This window comes from Osmerus eperlanus, chromosome 25 (assembly GCF_963692335.1).
Source record: "Osmerus eperlanus chromosome 25, fOsmEpe2.1, whole genome shotgun sequence".
Taxonomy (NCBI): domain Eukaryota; kingdom Metazoa; phylum Chordata; class Actinopteri; order Osmeriformes; family Osmeridae; genus Osmerus; species Osmerus eperlanus.
In genome coordinates, this window is record NC_085042.1 from 4,169,295 (window position 1) to 4,188,537 (window position 19,243).

The window sequence follows — 19,243 nt, forward strand, 5'->3', positions numbered from 1 at the left end:
GGAAGGATTCGGATGCATTAGCTTGTCCTGTAAAAACAGATTTTCGAACCCTTTAAAATTGTAGATCGGGAGTTGTGGTGTGTTTTCCCGAATGTTTGATAATAGGGAAACGTATTTAGAGCTTCCATGATATTGACGTGTTGACAAGATGATTAGAAATATGGTAGGCCTAAATGATTTGGAGCAAATATAGCGAGCAAACGGCTTATTGTTCAGTTTAGTTTGCATGTTGTATCACAGACCTGCAACATTCTCATTGACAGGGTCTGCCAAGTCTTTTACATCTGTGAGAGGAAGAAATAGGAATGCATACAGAATGAACACAGAGCTATCATGATGAAGCTATACATTGGTCGTGCTAGGTGTTTTCTTGGCCTAATGGAAAGGTTACAGGTAAGGCTAGGTGTGTGACCCAGAGTTTGATACCCAGCCCATACTGAGGATATGCAGGAATATTCTATATTTAGAAGACCACTCTGTCTATATCTCCCCGTATATATATATCCAATATATATATAAGTATATTTACATACAGTACATACAGTATCCGTCTCCAACTTTCTCTACATCCAAATCGATCTCTTTATTCTATCTCTCTCTTGGTTTTCTCTGGCTCTCTCTCTCTCTTTCCCTCAGTCTCGGTCTGACGTCCGTGTAAAGAAGGTATGTTTGTGGCTGTGGTAGCTGTCTGTCCTAACGCATTTACCTCGTGCCATCAGCCCTCATTAAACACCTGCTGACGCCCTGAAACCCAGCGCCAGACGAGCGCGCGCTTCTGCTCCTCCCCGACACATCAGCCAATCCCCTGATGCTGCCGGGCTGGGCTTCCTGCCGGGAATCCTAAAGCATATTTTTCTAATTTATGGAAGGATAATAAATCAACATTAAGGTTTGGACAACGACTTATACATCAGTGAGAGGTGCCTGCAAACCTGGGGCCTGACACACATCTGGGATCCTTAGCTCATCGAATGTGTGTGTGTGTGTGTGTATGTGTGTAGAGAGGAGAGAGTGTGGTGTGTGTGTGTGTGTGTGTTAGAGTATGTGCGTGCATGTGTGTGTGTGTGTGACAGTGATAGCTGTAGTTTTATTTCAACTTCAAGTTGGTTGAGACAGTAACGTTTCTTAATGTCACTGCGTGGAGGTGGTAAGTCTGAATATTATGGATATGGAATAAGACCATTAGGATTTACTACTGGGGGATGGTACTTTATGGTATTTTAAATGCTTCATAAAGTTTAATGCAGTAAATATGCACGCGTTTGCATTTTAATATTCATTAACTGGCCTTTCCTGTTCTGGTAGGTCACCTGTCCTACAGCCCACAGCCTTACACTCCAGAGAGACCAGAAGCATAATTCTGTGTGGGTGTGTATGTGTGGGTGTATATGTGTGTTGTGTGTGGTGTGTGTGGGGGGGGGTACTCGCACTCTGGCAGTTATTGTTTATGCCTTTCCATAGTTCTCTTTCATTGTTGCTACAGAGTTTTACACTGCTGAAATGAGAGAGAGAGAGAGATTAAAACAGAGAGATACTTCTCCTGCCAAGATCAGGAACATGGATGTTTGGATTAAAGGGTTCAAGGTTACACCATCTCTATCTTCAATGTTTGCCAACACTAGAAAAAACATTTCAGCACCTCAGACAGCTCCCAAAACCTTGACACAACCACCGACAACTTTCTTTCCGGAATCCTGTCCTGTAACACAGTGTGTACCTTTCTGCATCTCTTCACAGTTGTGTAGCTCAAACATGGTTTGTGTGTGGTGTGTGAGTGTGTTTGTATGTGTGTGTGTGTGTGTGTGTGTGTGGGGGGGGGGGTGTATGTTACTAGGTCATGTTACTATGTCTGTGTGTGAATGTGGGGAGGGGGGGGGTGAGAGAGAAAGAGAGTCAAGCTGTCGTTCCTCAGGGTCAGGACTATCAGAGGTAAACAGGCATGGACTCCTGCCTCATTATAAACTGCAGGGACCTTTCAAACCTCGAGACTCCAACCACCCCCCCTCCCCCCACCCCGCCCTCCTCCATATGCACACAATAATTACACTAGTGAGGAGGAGGAGGTGTGTGTGTGTGTGTGTGTTGCCGTGTGCGGTGTGTGCATTTGAGCCAGAGTGTCTGTGTGTGTATGATTCTGTTTCATTCCGTGGTTTGCCTCAGTTCTGCCTCTACAACTAAGGATCTAATCAATCTGCCGCCTATTAAGTTTGTTAATTGATAATGCATACTAATTAGACCTGGCTCTGTTACCAGGGCGATGAGGAGATTGTAGGCACAGGTCCAAATGGACTTTTAAAGCAGAGAGCGTGAGGTGGAGGCCATCAGGACGCTGCACTGCGCACGTGTGTGGGGGTGGTGTGTGTGTGTGTGTGGGGGGGGGGGGGGGTTGGGGGGTATTGAGATGGTATGTGTGTGGATGGTGAGCTGGTGTGGGTGGTGTGTTGGTGTGTGGTGTGTGTCCTTGTTCAGATGTGTGTCAATATGACCTGATCACAGCTATCCGGCCTGTACTATTAGACAGATAGATGTCATTTCCAACACCTGAGTTACAGGGAAAATAAACAAGCATCCTTAGATGACAATTCTGATCTATACTATTGATAATAAAGGAACAATTTGAACATAAATGTTGCTCCATCTTCACTGTTAGAGAAACAGGGGTCCAACGATACAATATCTAATGACAACTGGCTGGTCTGAGACAAGCGTCTGTATGCGTATTTGATAGATTTTGTATGTGTGTGTATGTTTTCAAATACTTCTATACATGTTCCTGTAAATGTTCATGGATTGGATTTCCCATATTTCACTTCCGTGTCTCACTGTGTGTGTGTACGCGCGTATATACGTGCGCATGCGTTTGTACTGTATATGTGTGTGGGTACATTTGCATGTGGGTGTGTGCGTGTATATACTCACACACACCCATGAAGAACGTGTGTGTGTACTGCGAGTGTGTGTTGGCCTGCGCTGTGAGCGTGTGTGAGGGCAGAGCTGCCAGCTGGGTTGTGGCGGTAATAAAGAAGGAGAATCAATAGGCCATGCAGCAGAGCCAGGGAGCAGCCATTCATCAGCCTGCTTCCTGACTCCCATCATTCATCAAGACCAATGAGGCAGCAAATAGGAAAATGACTATTTGTATCAAACACATCTGCACTCATCCACTGAGGTATTTTATTCCCATTAACTCACGCGGCGCAATACGCCGTTTTCAGCTGTGCTGTCCTGTGTGTGTGTCCCTCTGTGTGTGTGTGTCTGTGTGTGTGTGTGTGTGTGTGTTGTAGGTGTAAATCCATAGAGAACACATTTTGGCCTCTTGTCTTCTCCCTGAGAAAACAGGGTTTATATGAGCCTGCGTCCTGAGCTTCAGACTCTCTCTCTCTCTTTTTCTCTTTCCCTCTCTCTTTCCCTCTCTCGCTATCTCTCTCTATCTCTCTCTTCCTCTCTTTCCCTCGCTCTCTCTCTTGTTCTCTTTCTCTCCCTCTCTCTCTTGTTCTCTTTCTCTTTCTCTCTCTCTCTCTAGATGGTGCGTCTCTCTCTGTAGACGGTGTGTGGTGTACCCTATGTCTCTCTCTCTCTAGATGGTGTGTTTATGTCTCTCTCTCTAGATGGTGTGTTTATGTCTCTCTCTCTAGATGGTGTGTTTATGTCTCTCTCTCTAGATGGTGTGTTTATGTATCTCTCTCTCTAGATGGTGTGTTTATGTCTCTCTCTCTAGATGGTGTGTTATGTAGCCTTTGCCCGTGCAGTCTGGACCTAGACAGAAATGACACCAGACTTTAGTCGACACCTTTTGGTGTTAGTTGGTATGTATGTGGGGAGGGGAGGACTGTGGTCATTATGATCTCATTTTCCATGAAATGGTGACATTATTAGGCTTCTTGTTTTATGGTCTGGATGGGAATATTTAAAGAGGTGATCTCTCCATCAATCCCAGGGATGGTGTTTGTTTTCAACCTGCCCACTCCACTATTCATAAACGCATGTGCAGTGTGTGTGTGTGTGTATGTGTGTGTGTGTGTGTGAAAGAGAGACAGAGAGAGATTTCCATGAAGTATTGAGGGTGTGCTCTTTATACACACACATAAACACACACACACACTCAGACACAGAGTCTAGTGTGACATGGGACAGCTATATTACAGTGGCTTCGTCCTCTGACATTGGACGGTGTCTAATAGACCAAGGTCACTTAACACATCAATCAGACATTCCACTGTTCTGCTCTGGTCTCACAGCAAAATCCCAGAGTGCACACACACACATACCACTGACACTTGCTATAGACACAGCTGCATGCGTGCACGTGTGTGTGTGTGTGTGTGCAGGGATCCTGGGTAATACCATTACCAACTTTCATCCTCATAATCATCACTGATTGGACACATTTCTACATCCTTTATTACCAATTACATAGAACACTTAGCTTTCTCAATATCACTCAGCACCCTATAACACATGATGAGACCACACAGGCTGACTGTTGAATTATCTAACATAAATATAAAGACAAACGCCTTTCAAAATGAGTCCATCATGTTGTTTATTAAAGGCAACATGGGGATGTTCATCAGCTTAGTTCATCTTTCTGAGGTATCAGCTTAATTCATCAGTCCTTTTCTTTTCAGACAGCCCCGCTCTCTCTCTCTTCTCTCTCTCTCTCTCTCTCTCTCTCTCTCTCTCTCTCTCTCTCTCTCTCTCTCTCTCTCTCTCTCTCTCTCTCTCTCTCTCTCTCTCTCTCTCTCTGTCTCTCTCTCTCTCTCTCTCTCTCTGTCTCTGTCTCTGTCTCTGTCTCTCTCTCTCTCTCTCTCTCTCTCTCTCTCTCTCTCTCTCTCTCTCTCTCTCTCTCCTCTCTCTCTCTCTCTCTCTCTCTCTCTCCTCTCTTCTCGGCACGGCCTCATCTTGTGCCTCAGCTTGCACTTTGCATCGGTCCCGCGCCTGAGCGCGCTCCCCTCGAGCCCGCTCTCGGAGCCGAGGCAGAGCCAGTGACGGGGCGAGGAGGGCTTTCAAATTCATAAAATTCATAGATTTTTCACAAATGAGTGAACACAATACCAATTTCCTCATTATGCAAATATGCAAAATATCGAATCTAGACCAATTAGGGACAGCTACAGCTCCGATTTTTTACCGGTTTAAACCTTAATTGCAGAAACCATCAAATAATTACGAAGCTAATTGGAAATATTTGTGACAGATACAACAAATTCTAACACAAATTACATTTCAATGGAGGAACCTCCGCGGCCTCCCGAAACTCCATCCTAATTCCACTTACATAATGAAAGAAATTGAGTACTTGTTATCATATTTGAACAATTCAAAGCTTTGTAATGTGGAATGATGAAATAAATTAAAATGAAATTCGTACAACATTTTCTCAATCTTCTTTAAAAAGCATTTTATTTGTAGGAAATGACTCCCGGCCAGTGTACAATGGAAGTGGATAAAACCGGAAGACGTAGTGAAAAGGTTCATACCTTCTCTTCTTAAAACCCATAGTTCTATATAATATTTGTATTAACTAGGCTACGTGTAATATTGTAAACCATTCCATTCACATGTTGATGAGTGTTCGTGAGCTCGGAGTGAAGGACACATTATTTTCCTCATGTCTTTGTACACACACACACACACACACACACACACACACAAGGTACTTAAACGTCTTGCTCCAGTAACGGTTGTGCTTATGTTGAAATGGAGCTGGTCTACCGTATGTAAACAGGCAGCACACGCCGTGCAGGTGGCGGCTGGAGCGTGACCGCGCCTATTTGTCAGAAACTCTCATAAACACGGTACCTCCGCATGGGCTGATGTCTCCATTCGATGGGCTATTCTTACAGTATTTCACACCCAAGTACTTTATGTGCAGGACAAAAAAAATATTTCCCTATAGGTTCGCCTTGGTTAATGATCAAATGATTTGGATGGTTCTAGATGAAGCCGTTTTATATCAATGTATACATTTCAGCACCTTCCGACAGACTAGGGACATCTTGTGAAGTAGTAGTGACTAGACAGCAATAATAATAATAATAGTACGATCATTATTAAAGTAGGCCTAAGTGCTATTATTATTGCATGATATAGGCTACACTATTATCAATATAGTCTAAATTATCATATATGACCCAAAATAATCTGTAAAAAATAACAATAATGGAATACCTTAAACATGGAAGCAGAAGAGGATGATGGTATAAATAAACATGTACTGAAACTACCACCAACACTCTGAAAGGAGGATTTGATATGAACAAAAAACATTTGTGTGTGTATGTGTGTGTGTATATGTGTGTGTTACAAGCAAGAGAGTGAGTGAGACAATGAGAAAGGGAGAGAGTTAGTGATTGATGAAAGGACAAAGTGGCAACACCAGTAAGAGGAAGTGGGCCAGTGAAAGACTGAGTGGGGCCTGTTCCTGTCAGGAAACCTATTCCACCCAGCCTCCCAGCCTCCCAGACCCCCAGTCCCCCAGTCTCCCAGCCTTCCAGGCACCCAGCCTCCAGGCACCCAGCCTCCCAGCCTCCCAGACCCCCAGTCCCCCAGCCTTCCAGGTACCCAGCCTCCCAGCCTCCCAGCCTCCCAGACCCCCAGTCCCCCAGTCCCCCAGCCTTCCAAGCACCCAGCCTCCCAGCCTCCCAGACCCCCAGTCCCCCAACCTTCCAGGCACCCAGCCTCCCAGCCAGCAGCCGTCTCAGCTGTCTATTTCAGCCTATTTGTGTAGGTAATCAGTTGACCTCTCTCTATCTCTCTCCCTCTTTCTCCCAATTCGGTCTCTTTCTCACTCCATTGCCCTCCCTCTTTCTCTCCCTCTTTCTTTCCCTTGCTCTCTCTCTCTCACACACACCTCAGTTAGGCAGTGTGTTGTATGATTTTCTGGTGCTGACAGCCGCTGGCCCTGGTTAGATGAGGCTAATCTAGACCAGAGGCAGACAGCATTAGAAAGGTTAGGGAGCAAGATGCCAAACACCCTCCCTCGCGCACACACACACACACACAAACACACACACACACACTCTCTCTCTCTCTCTCACACACACACACACACACACACTCACACATATACACATACATTTTGTATAGCCTAATATTTGTGTGTGTGAGTGTATGTGTTCATTATCCTGCAGTGTTCTCTCACACAACCTCACTAACGTTCTGTTTGATATTCCAGTAGTGGCTGAGCATCAATAGACTTTTTTCTTTCTCCCTCTCTCTTTCTTTCTCTTCATCTCTTCCTCTCTCTTTCTCTATCTCCCTCTCTCTCTCTTTATTTATTCCTCTCTCTTTTTTCTATTTCTTTCATTCTCCCATCCTGTGGGCACATTGTTCTATTACAAAAGAGGCTTTATTATTTAATAATTTGCTCACCAGAATTCTGATCGATTTTCAATACGCCTAAGTGTAATGGCTTTTGTAACGTTTTTTGTGTGTGTGTTTTTTAAAATCCAAAATGTGAAGATCATTGTAAGGATTTAACTTCACGCCAACTGATATTAGGATGTATAAAATTACATATCACTCAATTTGGTTTAGCTTTTTGGTAAAAAGAAATGTTGATGAAAGTGACAAAATCTATTGGCTAGTGGTAGGCTTCACTCCGAATTGGATCATTATAGTATGATTAGATTACTGTACTGTATGGCATTTAATTCGTTTTTAGGATTACTGTTGGACGCTGTCCGCGGTGCTGATTTTGAGGGCAACCTTCCGTTAAACTCTCCAACAACCACTTGGAGGATTTCTATGTTGCCTTATCTTTCCCGTTTCTCAACCGATCCAGCCGGTTTGAACACAATGTTCCATTAAATCGATAGATATTTCGGTCTACATGTTCATGAACTCCCAGCTTTAGCCTAATGTCTGCGTTTCTTTTCGAATCAGAAAACCCAAAGTCAAACACTTTTCACTAATCACGACAATTAGCTGCAGCATTATCGGACAGACATTACTGACATTACTTGTAACTCTCTTTTTCTCTCCACGCGGGACGCGTGCCCCCGCTCTCATTACACGCGTTGATTAAAGCTTAGATTAGCCAGCAGTGGCCCTGCGCGCGCCTCACCAGCGGCTCGCTCAATATAAATTAGTGGCTCACCAACAGCCGCGTGTCCACCGGTGGCCCTCTGTCTCAAGCCTCCCACCAAACGTCTGCCTACAGTGACTGTTACTTATTGGTTTGGATAAGCAGGAAAAGACCAATAATCAACGGCCTGGGTGAAATTGGACCGGACAGAGCTGGTAGTTTCACAGGGAAATACAGGTTTTAACAAACAGCTGTCAGCATTATGGCCTGTATAGCCTCACATATTTTTCCTATTTGCGGTCTTACAACAAGGATGTAAGCCTAATAGGTGAGGTAATTTCATATCAGAAGAAGGCTGTAGCCTAGCCGACTTAAGTCACATTTGTGAAATTAAATGAGGAACCTTATTAGACCACCGCAAGTCTCCTCAGCCGCCATCAGCATGTCGTTCCGCTAGCATGCAAGGAGAATTAATTCACATTTTGCCTCCTCTGACCTAGCGGTCTGTGTAGAAATTAATTTAATTATGGCTGATTGTATTTATTTAGGCCTAGGCTTATTTAATTATAAAACACAGCCAGAGCTTGCATACCACATCTGAAATGTCATTAGCCTAGGCCTACTTTATTCATAAGAATGTAGGCTGTTGAGCTAGAGGCCTAAATAAACGATCTTTGTTCATGGATAATGTTAAAAACAACAATATAAAAACCTAGAAATGGGACCACATAACACCTGGCATTATTTACTGCGGAAGTATGAAGTTATTTTTCATGCCTAAAATAGACTTGTCTTCACGAATGCAGAAGATTAAAAGCATAATGCCATATAAAGACATGAACATTCAACACATCCCATCTGGCTTCACTGGAACATTTATTTGTAGCCTATAGGCCTACTCACAAAAATGTTTATTCAGCGGATAGTGTTGAACACAGGCACGCTGATTCTGTTCCGGCTCTGTCTGTGTCAGAGCTGACTGTGTCAGAGCTGACTTGTGTTGTTGTTGTTGTTCGTCATTCTAATAGCCGGTAATGGTCTGCCATTAGTACAGGAGGCTAATTGATTGATTGTGTCTGGTGCACGCATATGTAATTGTGTAATTGATAGCCGGTAACGTAGTCCAGCGGACGCAGCCAAGCAGCCAATTGGGTCCTATAACATCCAGATTTCCCCCCTCTGTGCATTTAACTTTAACTCTCTGGTTGTTCATAAGTCTGTAATTTTATCAATTGCTCAGCCAGTATGCATAACTATAACAGACTTCCTCCGTTCACTTGCCTTCTTCAAAAGGGTTGACGTCGACCGTTATGGCACGCTATAGGATGTAGACCGTTATGGCGTAATGGAACAGGATTTGACGTGGATCGTAATGACACAGGCCCTTCCAGAGATTCAAGCTCTTCCAATTAGTGAGAAGGCATCCTTACTTCATTTTCTTCATTCATTCATTCAAATATTCCGTCTTTCATGTATTATATATACCTATTAAACAGAAAATACATTTTGTCATTTAGTAGACGCTCTTATCCAGAGCGACTTACAGTAAGTACAGGGACATTCCCCCGAGGCAAGTAGGGTGAAGTGCCTTGCCCAAGGACACAACGTCATTGACACGACCGGGAATCGAACCAGCGACCTTCTGATTACTAGCCCGATTCTCTAACCGCTCAGCCACCTGACTCCCAAAATACGATGCATTCGTTTTCTAGCCTATAGAAGTCAACTAGAGCACAGGGACTCTTCTAGTACTCTCATGACTTCAGAGAACCTGCACTGTTGGATGTGTACACACACACACGCACACGATCTGATCTATAATATTTGACATTTTGCCTTTCAAAGTTGTTGGTCTTGAAATGAATGATAATGTTACAGTGTTTTACCCAGTCTGGTCAGGGGCCTTGTGTAGCCTATCCGATAAACAATTCCTTCCATTTTTTATATCTATCTTTTTTTCCATTAACTTTGAAACAACACAGTGGCAGGTCTATTAAAACGCCCGCGCTCCACCCTTCCCATAAGCGCTTCTGAAATTAGGAGCAGGAACTATTTCATCATCGGCAGATCCTCGAGGTGGACCACAGAACGCTGGCACAGACAAGGCGGCGCGAGGAGCTTCACTTAGCATATGTTAACTATTACAAGACGCGTTGATGGAAACACATATAAATTACGGGTAATTGACATAAAATATGACAAAGTGTTTTCGTTTTTCTGAGCAAAGCGGCGCGTATTACGGCGTATCAGCTCCGTAATGCGACTGATTAATGAAAGAGCGGCCTTGCGCTCACGCAACTGATTCTGTGAAAAATGAGTTTTCTGTTGTCATTCCGACAAGTCAGCAACCGCGGCCGGAAAAGACTATTAGCCGGGATCATTATCAATAGCCATATTTTCAAACTCTATTATAACAATAAGACTATAATTTATTCAATAGGTTTAGTTCATTTGGAAGTAATTGATAAATAATCCGAATTTATCAATGTACTTCCACACTTTTCACTAACAATCACGGGAAAGTGGCCCATTTACCAGCTGACTTGGTCCAAATTAGGCTAAATTGATGATCAATTAATCTTGGGATGGTACTGCGTTTTTCAGAGCAGCACAAAAGTGGTGGAGAGAGAGAGAGAGACAGAAAGAGAGAGAGACAGAGAGAGAGAGAGACAGAAATCAGGGGTGAGATTAGTGGAGAGTGAGAGGAGCTGCATCCGCAGGCACAGCCTACATGCACAATACAATGCATGTGTTCGCACTTAGTTTCTTGTGTTTATCGTTTGCATGCATGTTTGTGTGTGTGTGTGCGCGCGCGCGCGTGTGTGTGGTCATACCCACATCAGTGCGCAAGTCTGTTTGCTGGGGAAGGAGTATGATGTCCAAGGTCAAAGACACCTCAGCCATAGCAGTTCTGTAATCTGTTGAGGCATTAAATTACATCACGTGGCTTTGCTGCAGTTTGATAATCACCAGCACATGTTTCCAATTTAAAACAAATCAGAGCCACTAGTGACCCACGTCCTCCCCTGTATCTACAACTCCGTGAGTGTGTGCGTGCACGTTGAAGTTCTGTGTGTTAGTTTGTTCACTTCATGGACTGTTCAGACAACCAGGACACAAATGGATTCGAACCCCAGTGCTTCTCATGTTTATAATCACGGATGAAATCAACTATTGACCTATATTTCTCTTTCAAAATGTATTTGTATGTCACTTTGGATAAATAACGTGTAGGCCTAACTTGCTCGTGGCCTGCGCATGTGAAGGAAAGCTGCAGAGGACCGCAGTTCATGTGGTTCTGTGAAATGTGACAGTACAGAAAATGCGTATTGACACAGGTCTTGTTCAAGGTAACAAAATGCATTGGTTTATTTTCTGTACGTCAGCTCCTATACCGTTCAAACATATTTGGCCAGTTGGTTTTGATCATTCTCTCATAGTAGCTACGTTTTCTTTCATCACCATCCTGCTCCAGTTTCTACGTGACACACACGTTCACTAGTTCATTAAGGAAATCGTCCTTCAATACTGATTATTTTATTTGGAGCCATGATTATCTTTCTGTGAGCGTGATTACGACATAATGGAGTCCAGGCCGGGGGCTGAGGGCCTAATTGGGCCAAGAGATGCACAGAGCAGAGCAGCCAGAACGGGTGGCCGTGAAGGCTCGGGAGTCACTGATGCTTCTTCGAACGCCTCGACCCCCCCCCCCCCCCCCCACACACACACACACACAGACCACACACACATAGTGGTTTCTCCGACTCAAATACTACAAACGTATTACTTGGAATGCCCCCAACTGTCATCAAATCACCTGCACGAGAATGTAATTTGTTAAGCTGCCATTTCTGTGGATGTGAGGTCGATTTTCCCTTTAGATTTCTCTAATTGAGAGAACGCCCGGGCGAGACGCTGTTCACCCACAGGCTCACGAGTCAACAAAAATATCGTGGCAGAAATATATAATAGTATGTAGGCTATTACAGCTGTATAACCTGGTCTGCTGTTCGCAGGCGTAATTACGAAACATATTTTCATACCAAGGCTGTACTCTGCATGCATGTTCAATGCCACATCTTTTGGCCAATGGATTTAACGCAGGTTGATTACTAAAAAACCGGGAAGAAAGAGGACACGGAATTCTTGATCTTTGAAATTGCTCTACAAAATTGCATTTGTTTTTGGTGTGCTTCCATTAGAAGTGTCTCCTGGCGTGTAAACACCCGCTCCACACTCAGACGCGCTGCATTAACCCAGGAAGATGGTGTGTGAGACTGTTTTTACTGCTGGGAGATTGATGTGGTCCAGTCAGGGAGAATGAGTGAGACGTAGACCCATTTCTAACAGGTTCCACTATTTATTACGGTAATAACACCTTGGGAGACCAAACCATTGATGGAGAGAGCTATCGAGAATAAGAATACGCCATTCATTTTAATCATACATCAGCTTCAACAACAACAATGACAAATGCCTAGAAAGCAATGTGTTGCTATACCGAAATAGAGATATAATTATGAACCGAAAGACTAATAAAATATTCTGCATTTTATTTATGATAATAATAAAAAGAACAACAATAATAAACATGTTTATAATAGGCCTGCTTAGCAGGTTAATAAATTATTGTTGTTACATACTACAATAATTAAATAGTGTATACATTTCATTTAATAATAATCTTGATTGTGATCTAACAAAATAGCCTATTCTTAATAATAGTGCGAGTCTAACACAACAATAATGATCATGGCTGACAAACATTTAATGTTTACATATATTTATTTAACGTTAAAGAAACCTTAATAAGCCAAAAAAGTGTAGGCTATCCTTAAAGAATGCTTGTATTTACGTAGGTTACATCCCCCCCAAAATAAATATACATTTATAAGTTTCATTCGTTATTATATATGTTCTTTCTCCTGGAAGAGGACCTAAAAACGAAGAGGCCTATACTTGCATTTGACCCTCACACAATACCCTGGACTAAAACAACACCAGAAATAAAAGGACTGTGTTGCCATTTGTTCTAAAACAAGCCACGGTATATTTACATAGGTTAGACGCTCATAGACAGCTCTCAGACGACACACCGCTGGCCCAGTCCACGATACCGCCTTTCCATGGCGTCTGCGTGACACCAACCATTGCTCAATAGATCCGGATCCTCTCTGTCCAGTTCAACAAACCACCAGCTCCGTTCTACCAGGTTGTCAGTTGCCCGATCCTTTTCCTTATCCCAACGGCGACAACGTGTCAACAGCCGACAGACTGCAACAGCAGAAAATATGGTTTGTAGGGGTGTCAGGCGGACAGAGAGGCCGAGCAGAGACACTTCTCGCTCGGACGCGTCCATTGTGCCGTGGTAAAGGATCCATTTAGTCCAAGGGGTGGTGGTGTATTCACTAGTCCACCCTGACATCTGTTCGAAACTCTTTCTGTCCTGCACAGAGCGGAGCAGGTTGTAACAGGGGAACGTAGAGGAGACTACAAAGATCAATGGTTGTCCTGTTCATATGGACTGATCCTAAATGAACTAAATCATTTACGTCTGATTTTGTTTGAGGGGAATAAGTAACTTTAATTGCATCCGTGTTGATGAAAAGTCGATGGCGCTAAAGCAGAGGATCAGTGAGAGCGTAAATCCATCTGCCAACGGTTTATTTATTTATTTCACCGATTTGTCTCCACAAAGCACCTGCCACGAGGCAACGGGGGATATTTAGTTTGTGGATGGGGAGAGAGAGAGAGAGACCTATTAGGCCTCTGAGACTAAAACTCCGGCTGCAACTACCGTCTGAGAACCATCTTATTTGCTGAGCTATAATTTACAATATACAAATGACAGCGCCGTCTAAACCGTTTCAAATGAGAACAAATCCACTCTGATTTTACTCTAATAACTGTGATGACAGCGTGTAGATTTAGCTTCAATTACACGATTGCCTAATTGTCTTGAAAATGATTGTAATTGGCATAATATCAAACTTCATAAAAAGTTGAGAAATTCTCAAGAGATGTGTTTTTCCTCTGGTTGGGCAGTAGTCCAAGAGTGATTATGATTGACATTATATACCTATTATATAGATGAATTTGCCACATTGTGAGGCTGCTGTAAACTTCTCAAATAAAAGTTTTAGTAGATTAACCTATCGTAGATCAAGGACAAGTATCTAAAACGTATTAATTGCAGAAATATTTTATATTGTAGTTTATTCTTGATAAAAATCATCCACTATCACCATGGACTCAAACGAAACGGTTAACGAATTGGGTATTAAAATATAGTCTACATTATAACGAATAATAATTGTTTTTATATAGGCTACCTTCATGTAGGGCCTTGTAAATGTAACAATGTGACTATGAAAACCTAACAAATCAGATCGTAGAACGCAACGATATTAAATTGTCGCCGTGGTCCAGCGCTGGGTGGCTCGAGGTGCGGACAGTACCAGGCTTCAATCTGATTGGCTCTTATTTGAGGAAGCTAACAGGTTCTTTCAGCTATTAAGCGCCTCCCCATCGCTCCAAAGGCCATTATAATGCAAGGGACCTCCTTTTTAAGCACAACGCGAATCTTCTTTCATTTAGACGATATATACTTTTGTAAATTGCTTAGAGGTTTTTTGGAGCGCGTCTCGCCCTGGAGCGCTACAACATGCTCTCCCACGCCGACCTCCTGGACGCTCGGCTCGGTGAGTTATCATCGCCAAACTCCGGTCTTCAACTCTACTGTAAGCTATAGCGGAACTTCTCATTTAACATTATGAATTGACAATGACTTTTTAACATTGGTCTGAACCTTTATCTGTCATCTGAGTTTTGTACCATCACCGCATATTCATGTTCTGAAATATCTTAAATTTAACTTAAAATTTGAACGTGACATTATTCGATTATTGTTGCCTTTTCGATTGTAGAATAGTACCTAGGCCTATATTTACATAGCCTACTGTGTTGCAAATGACTAAATGTAAAATGACTAAATGTTGCTGTATAACCCGTTCTTTCCCACAGCACGCAGTGACAGACTTGCTAGCTCTATGTTAACACTAACCTTGCTGCTTTCCGCTTCAGGGATGAAGGATGCTGCGGAGCTGCTGGGGCATCGGGAGGCTCTGAAGTGCCGGCTGGGTAGCGGTGTGACAGATCAGGGACACCCGGGCGACATGGCCCCTGGCCCGGACACTGTGGAGGGGACCACCATGCTTCCCGGGGACGACATCACTACTGTCGGATCCAACCAGCAAGTCATGCCGGTGAACAACAAGGAACCAGAGAAACAGCAGCAACAGCAAAGCTCTAACCAGACTGCAAACCAGCAGAAACAGAAGCGGCACAGGACGCGCTTTACCCCTGCGCAGCTCAACGAGTTAGAACGCAGCTTCGCTAAGACCCACTATCCAGATATCTTCATGCGAGAGGAACTGGCGCTAAGGATCGGCCTCACAGAATCTCGAGTGCAGGTAAATTGTTTACACTACACATTTGCTTCCTGGCTGTCTTGCCTGTCAGATAAGTGGGCTAGATTAAGAAAATACCCAACAATTTTTGTTTCTAAATATTTTTATGATATCCTGTTATCAAACATAGCCGTGCTTTTAAAATACTGACAATGTCCATACTTGTGCCTCATGGGGCAGGTTTAGTGTTGATATAACAGGACAGTCACTAAATCGTTAGAAAGATTACCATCTCGCGCGTTGGTGCTGAAACTGTTCAATTTGCAGGCCAAGCCGTGACCAAATAAACTATTGACATTATTTCTATATTACTCAAACCAATGCTGTAAAATGTTAGCACAAACACGCTGTGAATAATGCAGCAGTAGGCTAATAGGCATTTTTCGTGGATCCGTTCAGTGTAAAAACTATGTAGGGTAATCACGAAAACAGTGTTAACAGAATTAATTCAGCCATTAAACACAAAACGAGTAGGCTAGATAAAGTCTTAATTCATATATATATAAAGGTAGTTTCACAGAAGTATAAATTCAGCCCATGCTAATTGTTTTATTTGTGCTTAAACTGCATTGGTGGACTGCTTTGGAGTGTTTAAAAAAATAGTTTATTTTGCAAAAACAAATAGGCACATTGTTTACTACCCCGTGTGTAATGAGCTAGACAGCAGGCCCTATTAAACCAAATATTACCCAGTCTATTTATACAGTCAGAGGGTTATTAAACAAAGATGTGAAATTAATGCTAATTACCTTCAAAAGAACAAGGAGAACCAGTCATGGTAATATTAACCTTCTCGTGTTTTGTATCGACGAAGATTAAGACATATTTAAAACAGCGTTGCTGGGCAGAGATTCCGTCTCACCTGCGTTGTCCACAGGTCCATGAAAATGCGCCATCAGCAACAACGACGTCTTAATATGTCTCAAGACCAGCCTATATTGTACTTTTTTTAATGGAATGAGAAATTGCATTTTCTTTCCCCTCGAGTGTAATGAATTCGGTCGGGGTTTCACGGATGGCTGAACGGAATGAGAGCGAGGTTTCAGTTTTAATACGGCGGCACCAAATCACGGCCATGGAGGGCGCATTAATCATGGCTTGGGAGCGATGAAATCTTTATAAAGCTCGGTATAAGAATCTACACCCCCCCCCCCTCTCTCTCTCTCTCTCTCTCTCTCTCTCTCTCTCTCTCTCTCTCTCTCTCTCTCTCTCTCTCTCTCGCCCCCTCTCTTTATTTTCTCTTTTTCTCAGAGTGAAATATATTCAGAATTGAACAAAATAGATGTTTTACCAGTAAATAGCTTACAATTATGCTACCGGGTAAAAAAGATCGTTAGGCTATTGTTTCTCAAAAGTACGCAGCCTAAAAGGTAGTTTTACGAGAGTCTCGGGTAATAAATTATTAAACGACAATTTAATTATTTTTACCCAAAGAATTTAACATAATCGTCACTTAAAAATTTAAACAAACGGTTTTTAGCGAAACGCCTTGCCATTTTAATGTATGAGAGTGCTAAGCGTGTTGTGACTGGGAAAGACTCGGTAGCTCACTTCTGATGTTTCTTTCTAGGTCTGGTTCCAGAACCGACGTGCCAAATGGAAGAAACGCAAGAAGACCACCAACGTGTTCCGCTCCCCCGGGACTCTGCTCCCCACACACGGCCTGCCTCAGTTCTCGGCCGCGGCCGCCATGGAGAACAGCCTCTGTTCCTTCCACGCCAACGACTCCCGTTGGGCCACCGGGATGCACGGGGTGTCCCAGCTGCAGCTGCCTCCGGCCCTGGGCCGCCAACAGGCCATGGCACAGTCCCTCTCCCAGTGCAGCCTTGGGACCGGTCCACCACACAACTCAATGGGCCTTTCCAACGGCTTGTCCTCCAACGGCTCCGGAATGCAGTCCCATCTTTACCAGCCGCCTTTTGCCGGAATGTCCGCCTCACTCTCCGGGCCCACAAATGTATCGGGCTCGTCCCAGCTCTGTAGTTCCCCGGAAAGTGATGTTTGGAGAGGGACCAGCATTGCAGCGCTGCGACGCAAAGCGCTCGAGCACACAGTGTCTATGAGTTTCACCTAGTGACGTTTCAAGATGTCCCCCTGTGGTTCTTCAGTTGTAAACCCTGTCAGTCTGGTGAGAAACAAGAAGACCAGTTAACTCAGGACGTGGTATGTTCCGGGGGAATAGAGCAAAAGAAAGAGAAAGAGAAAGAGAGAGAGAAAGAAAGAGAGAGCGAAAGAGAGAGAGAGAGAGAGCTGAGAAACTGACTAAAGTTCAACTTATTGTTCAGACGACGCCACCAAAACCTGGATAAGATTGTAGAGACGATGAGACCGTGTTCGAGGGTATCGATTTATCTCGTTTTCCGAAGTTCATCTACTGAAAAATCTATAGTGGTTATTTTGCGATTTATTGAAACCAAACAATTGTTGTATTTTTTGTTTACTTGACTGTGTTGCGCGCGTTAGGAAAGTATTTATATAAAAGTTGTTCAGGTGAAGTTGTTTTATGTTATGTCTAAAATCAGTGAAGTTGCAGATGAATTTTACGTGCACTAAGTTGGAAATGATTACCCTCTGCGTGACGCGCTCTGTGCGCGTGTTATTCCTTGGAATATTCCTCCAGCTACTTAGAGAGATACGGGTCCCCTAGCTGATCCTTTTAAGAATGAAAACGACAAAGAAGCCAACAAAATTACAATTCCAATAAGACTCGCCAGCATGTCATGGCCATAGGCGACAAAACTCAATTAAGCCCCGAAGCCTACCATATTGAAAGAATAGCGTATTTAATTACCCCCATGATCAAGGGTGTTTTGTATAGATGAAACATTCTTATCCCCGCTGCTCTTTTTGTGACATGTTTTAAGTATTGTGTGTGCTTACTACTGGAATGGGTTTCTTAAATGTTTGATCTGACAACTAAACGCACATCATTAACAGGTTTATATAAATCGATTGTAAATGAACAAATAAAGATCATTTTCAATAATGTCAAAATAGAAGGGTTGGTGTTTCGTGTTGACTACATGTTGAATCTGACATGGCAAACGAATGCAGGTTGGAGGCATATGGCTGTGCAGAGATTGCATTAGTTAGATGGACGTGATTGATGGTTTAAGGCAGTAACTGTTCAGTGACAGAGACTGCACGGTCAGAAGGCTCCGTTAAGAAGAAGGCTAGTCCACTTGATCAACGGTAGTTAGTCACCCTCTGGCTAGACGGAGACATAGAGGTCATAAACACGTGGCGGTCACTGCTTTGACCATGACAGTCAAGTCTCTGTGCTGAGTCCCATCCAACCGGAGATGGTGGATGACAGGGTCATCATCACCCAGGACTGGTGCCAAGTTAATCCACTTGCACAAGCCTTCAGACGGAATCCAACAGTAGGCCTAGCTGCCTACCTTAAATTAGGGCGTATTACTATTTCTGAATCAGTATTTACAAGCTAATCATAAGCAACGTTCACCACAGAAAATCTAATGGTCTCCTTTTCTATTGTGGCTATTGATTGGTAGGCCACACCTTCTAGCATAACCATCATACAACATGGTTTAAAAATATTTAAATGCAATTTATTGTCAGGTGAGAAGCTTTCCATGGAGGGTCCAACGCGCTAGCGGTGCATCCAAAGCGTTACATTGATCTACACTACCGAAACACAATGTAAGTGCAGCCTATCCGTTGAAATTATCCCACTTTATTCCTTGCACCAATTTGTAATTGCTATGATTGCGAGGCCTCTCGC

General features: G+C 43.3%; 1 protein-coding gene across 2 annotated transcripts; it reads left to right on the top strand.

The window, feature by feature from the left end:
- The first annotated feature begins 14,605 nt into the window (after positions 1–14,605).
- On the top strand, positions 14,606–18,450 carry LOC134011781 (homeobox protein orthopedia B-like). Of its 2 annotated transcripts, none has more exons than XM_062451226.1 (3): positions 14,606–14,730; positions 15,113–15,501; positions 17,069–18,450. In XM_062451226.1, exons 1-3 carry the CDS (start codon positions 14,694–14,696, stop codon positions 17,570–17,572), a joined length of 930 nt encoding a protein of 309 aa, XP_062307210.1. In that variant the 5' UTR covers positions 14,606–14,693; the 3' UTR covers positions 17,573–18,450. The 2 variants fall into 2 exon arrangements, with proteins under 2 accessions (XP_062307210.1, XP_062307209.1); XM_062451225.1 differs by having other exon boundaries at positions 14,619–14,769.
- The last annotated feature ends 793 nt before the right edge of the window (positions 18,451–19,243 follow it).

What these genes read in the sequence shown, in the direction of transcription:
- LOC134011781 (XM_062451225.1), top strand. Translation starts at nt 14,694, where the DNA reads ATGCTCTCCCACGCCGACCTCCTGGACGCTCGGCTCGGTGAGTTATCA. An exon ending in CTCCGGTCTTCAACTCTACT is followed by an intron (nt 14,770 to 15,112) that starts GTAAGCTATAGC and finishes TTTCCGCTTCAG; the next exon opens with GGATGAAGGATGCTGCGGAG. An exon ending in TCACAGAATCTCGAGTGCAG is followed by an intron (nt 15,502 to 17,068) that starts GTAAATTGTTTA and finishes GTTTCTTTCTAG; the next exon opens with GTCTGGTTCCAGAACCGACG.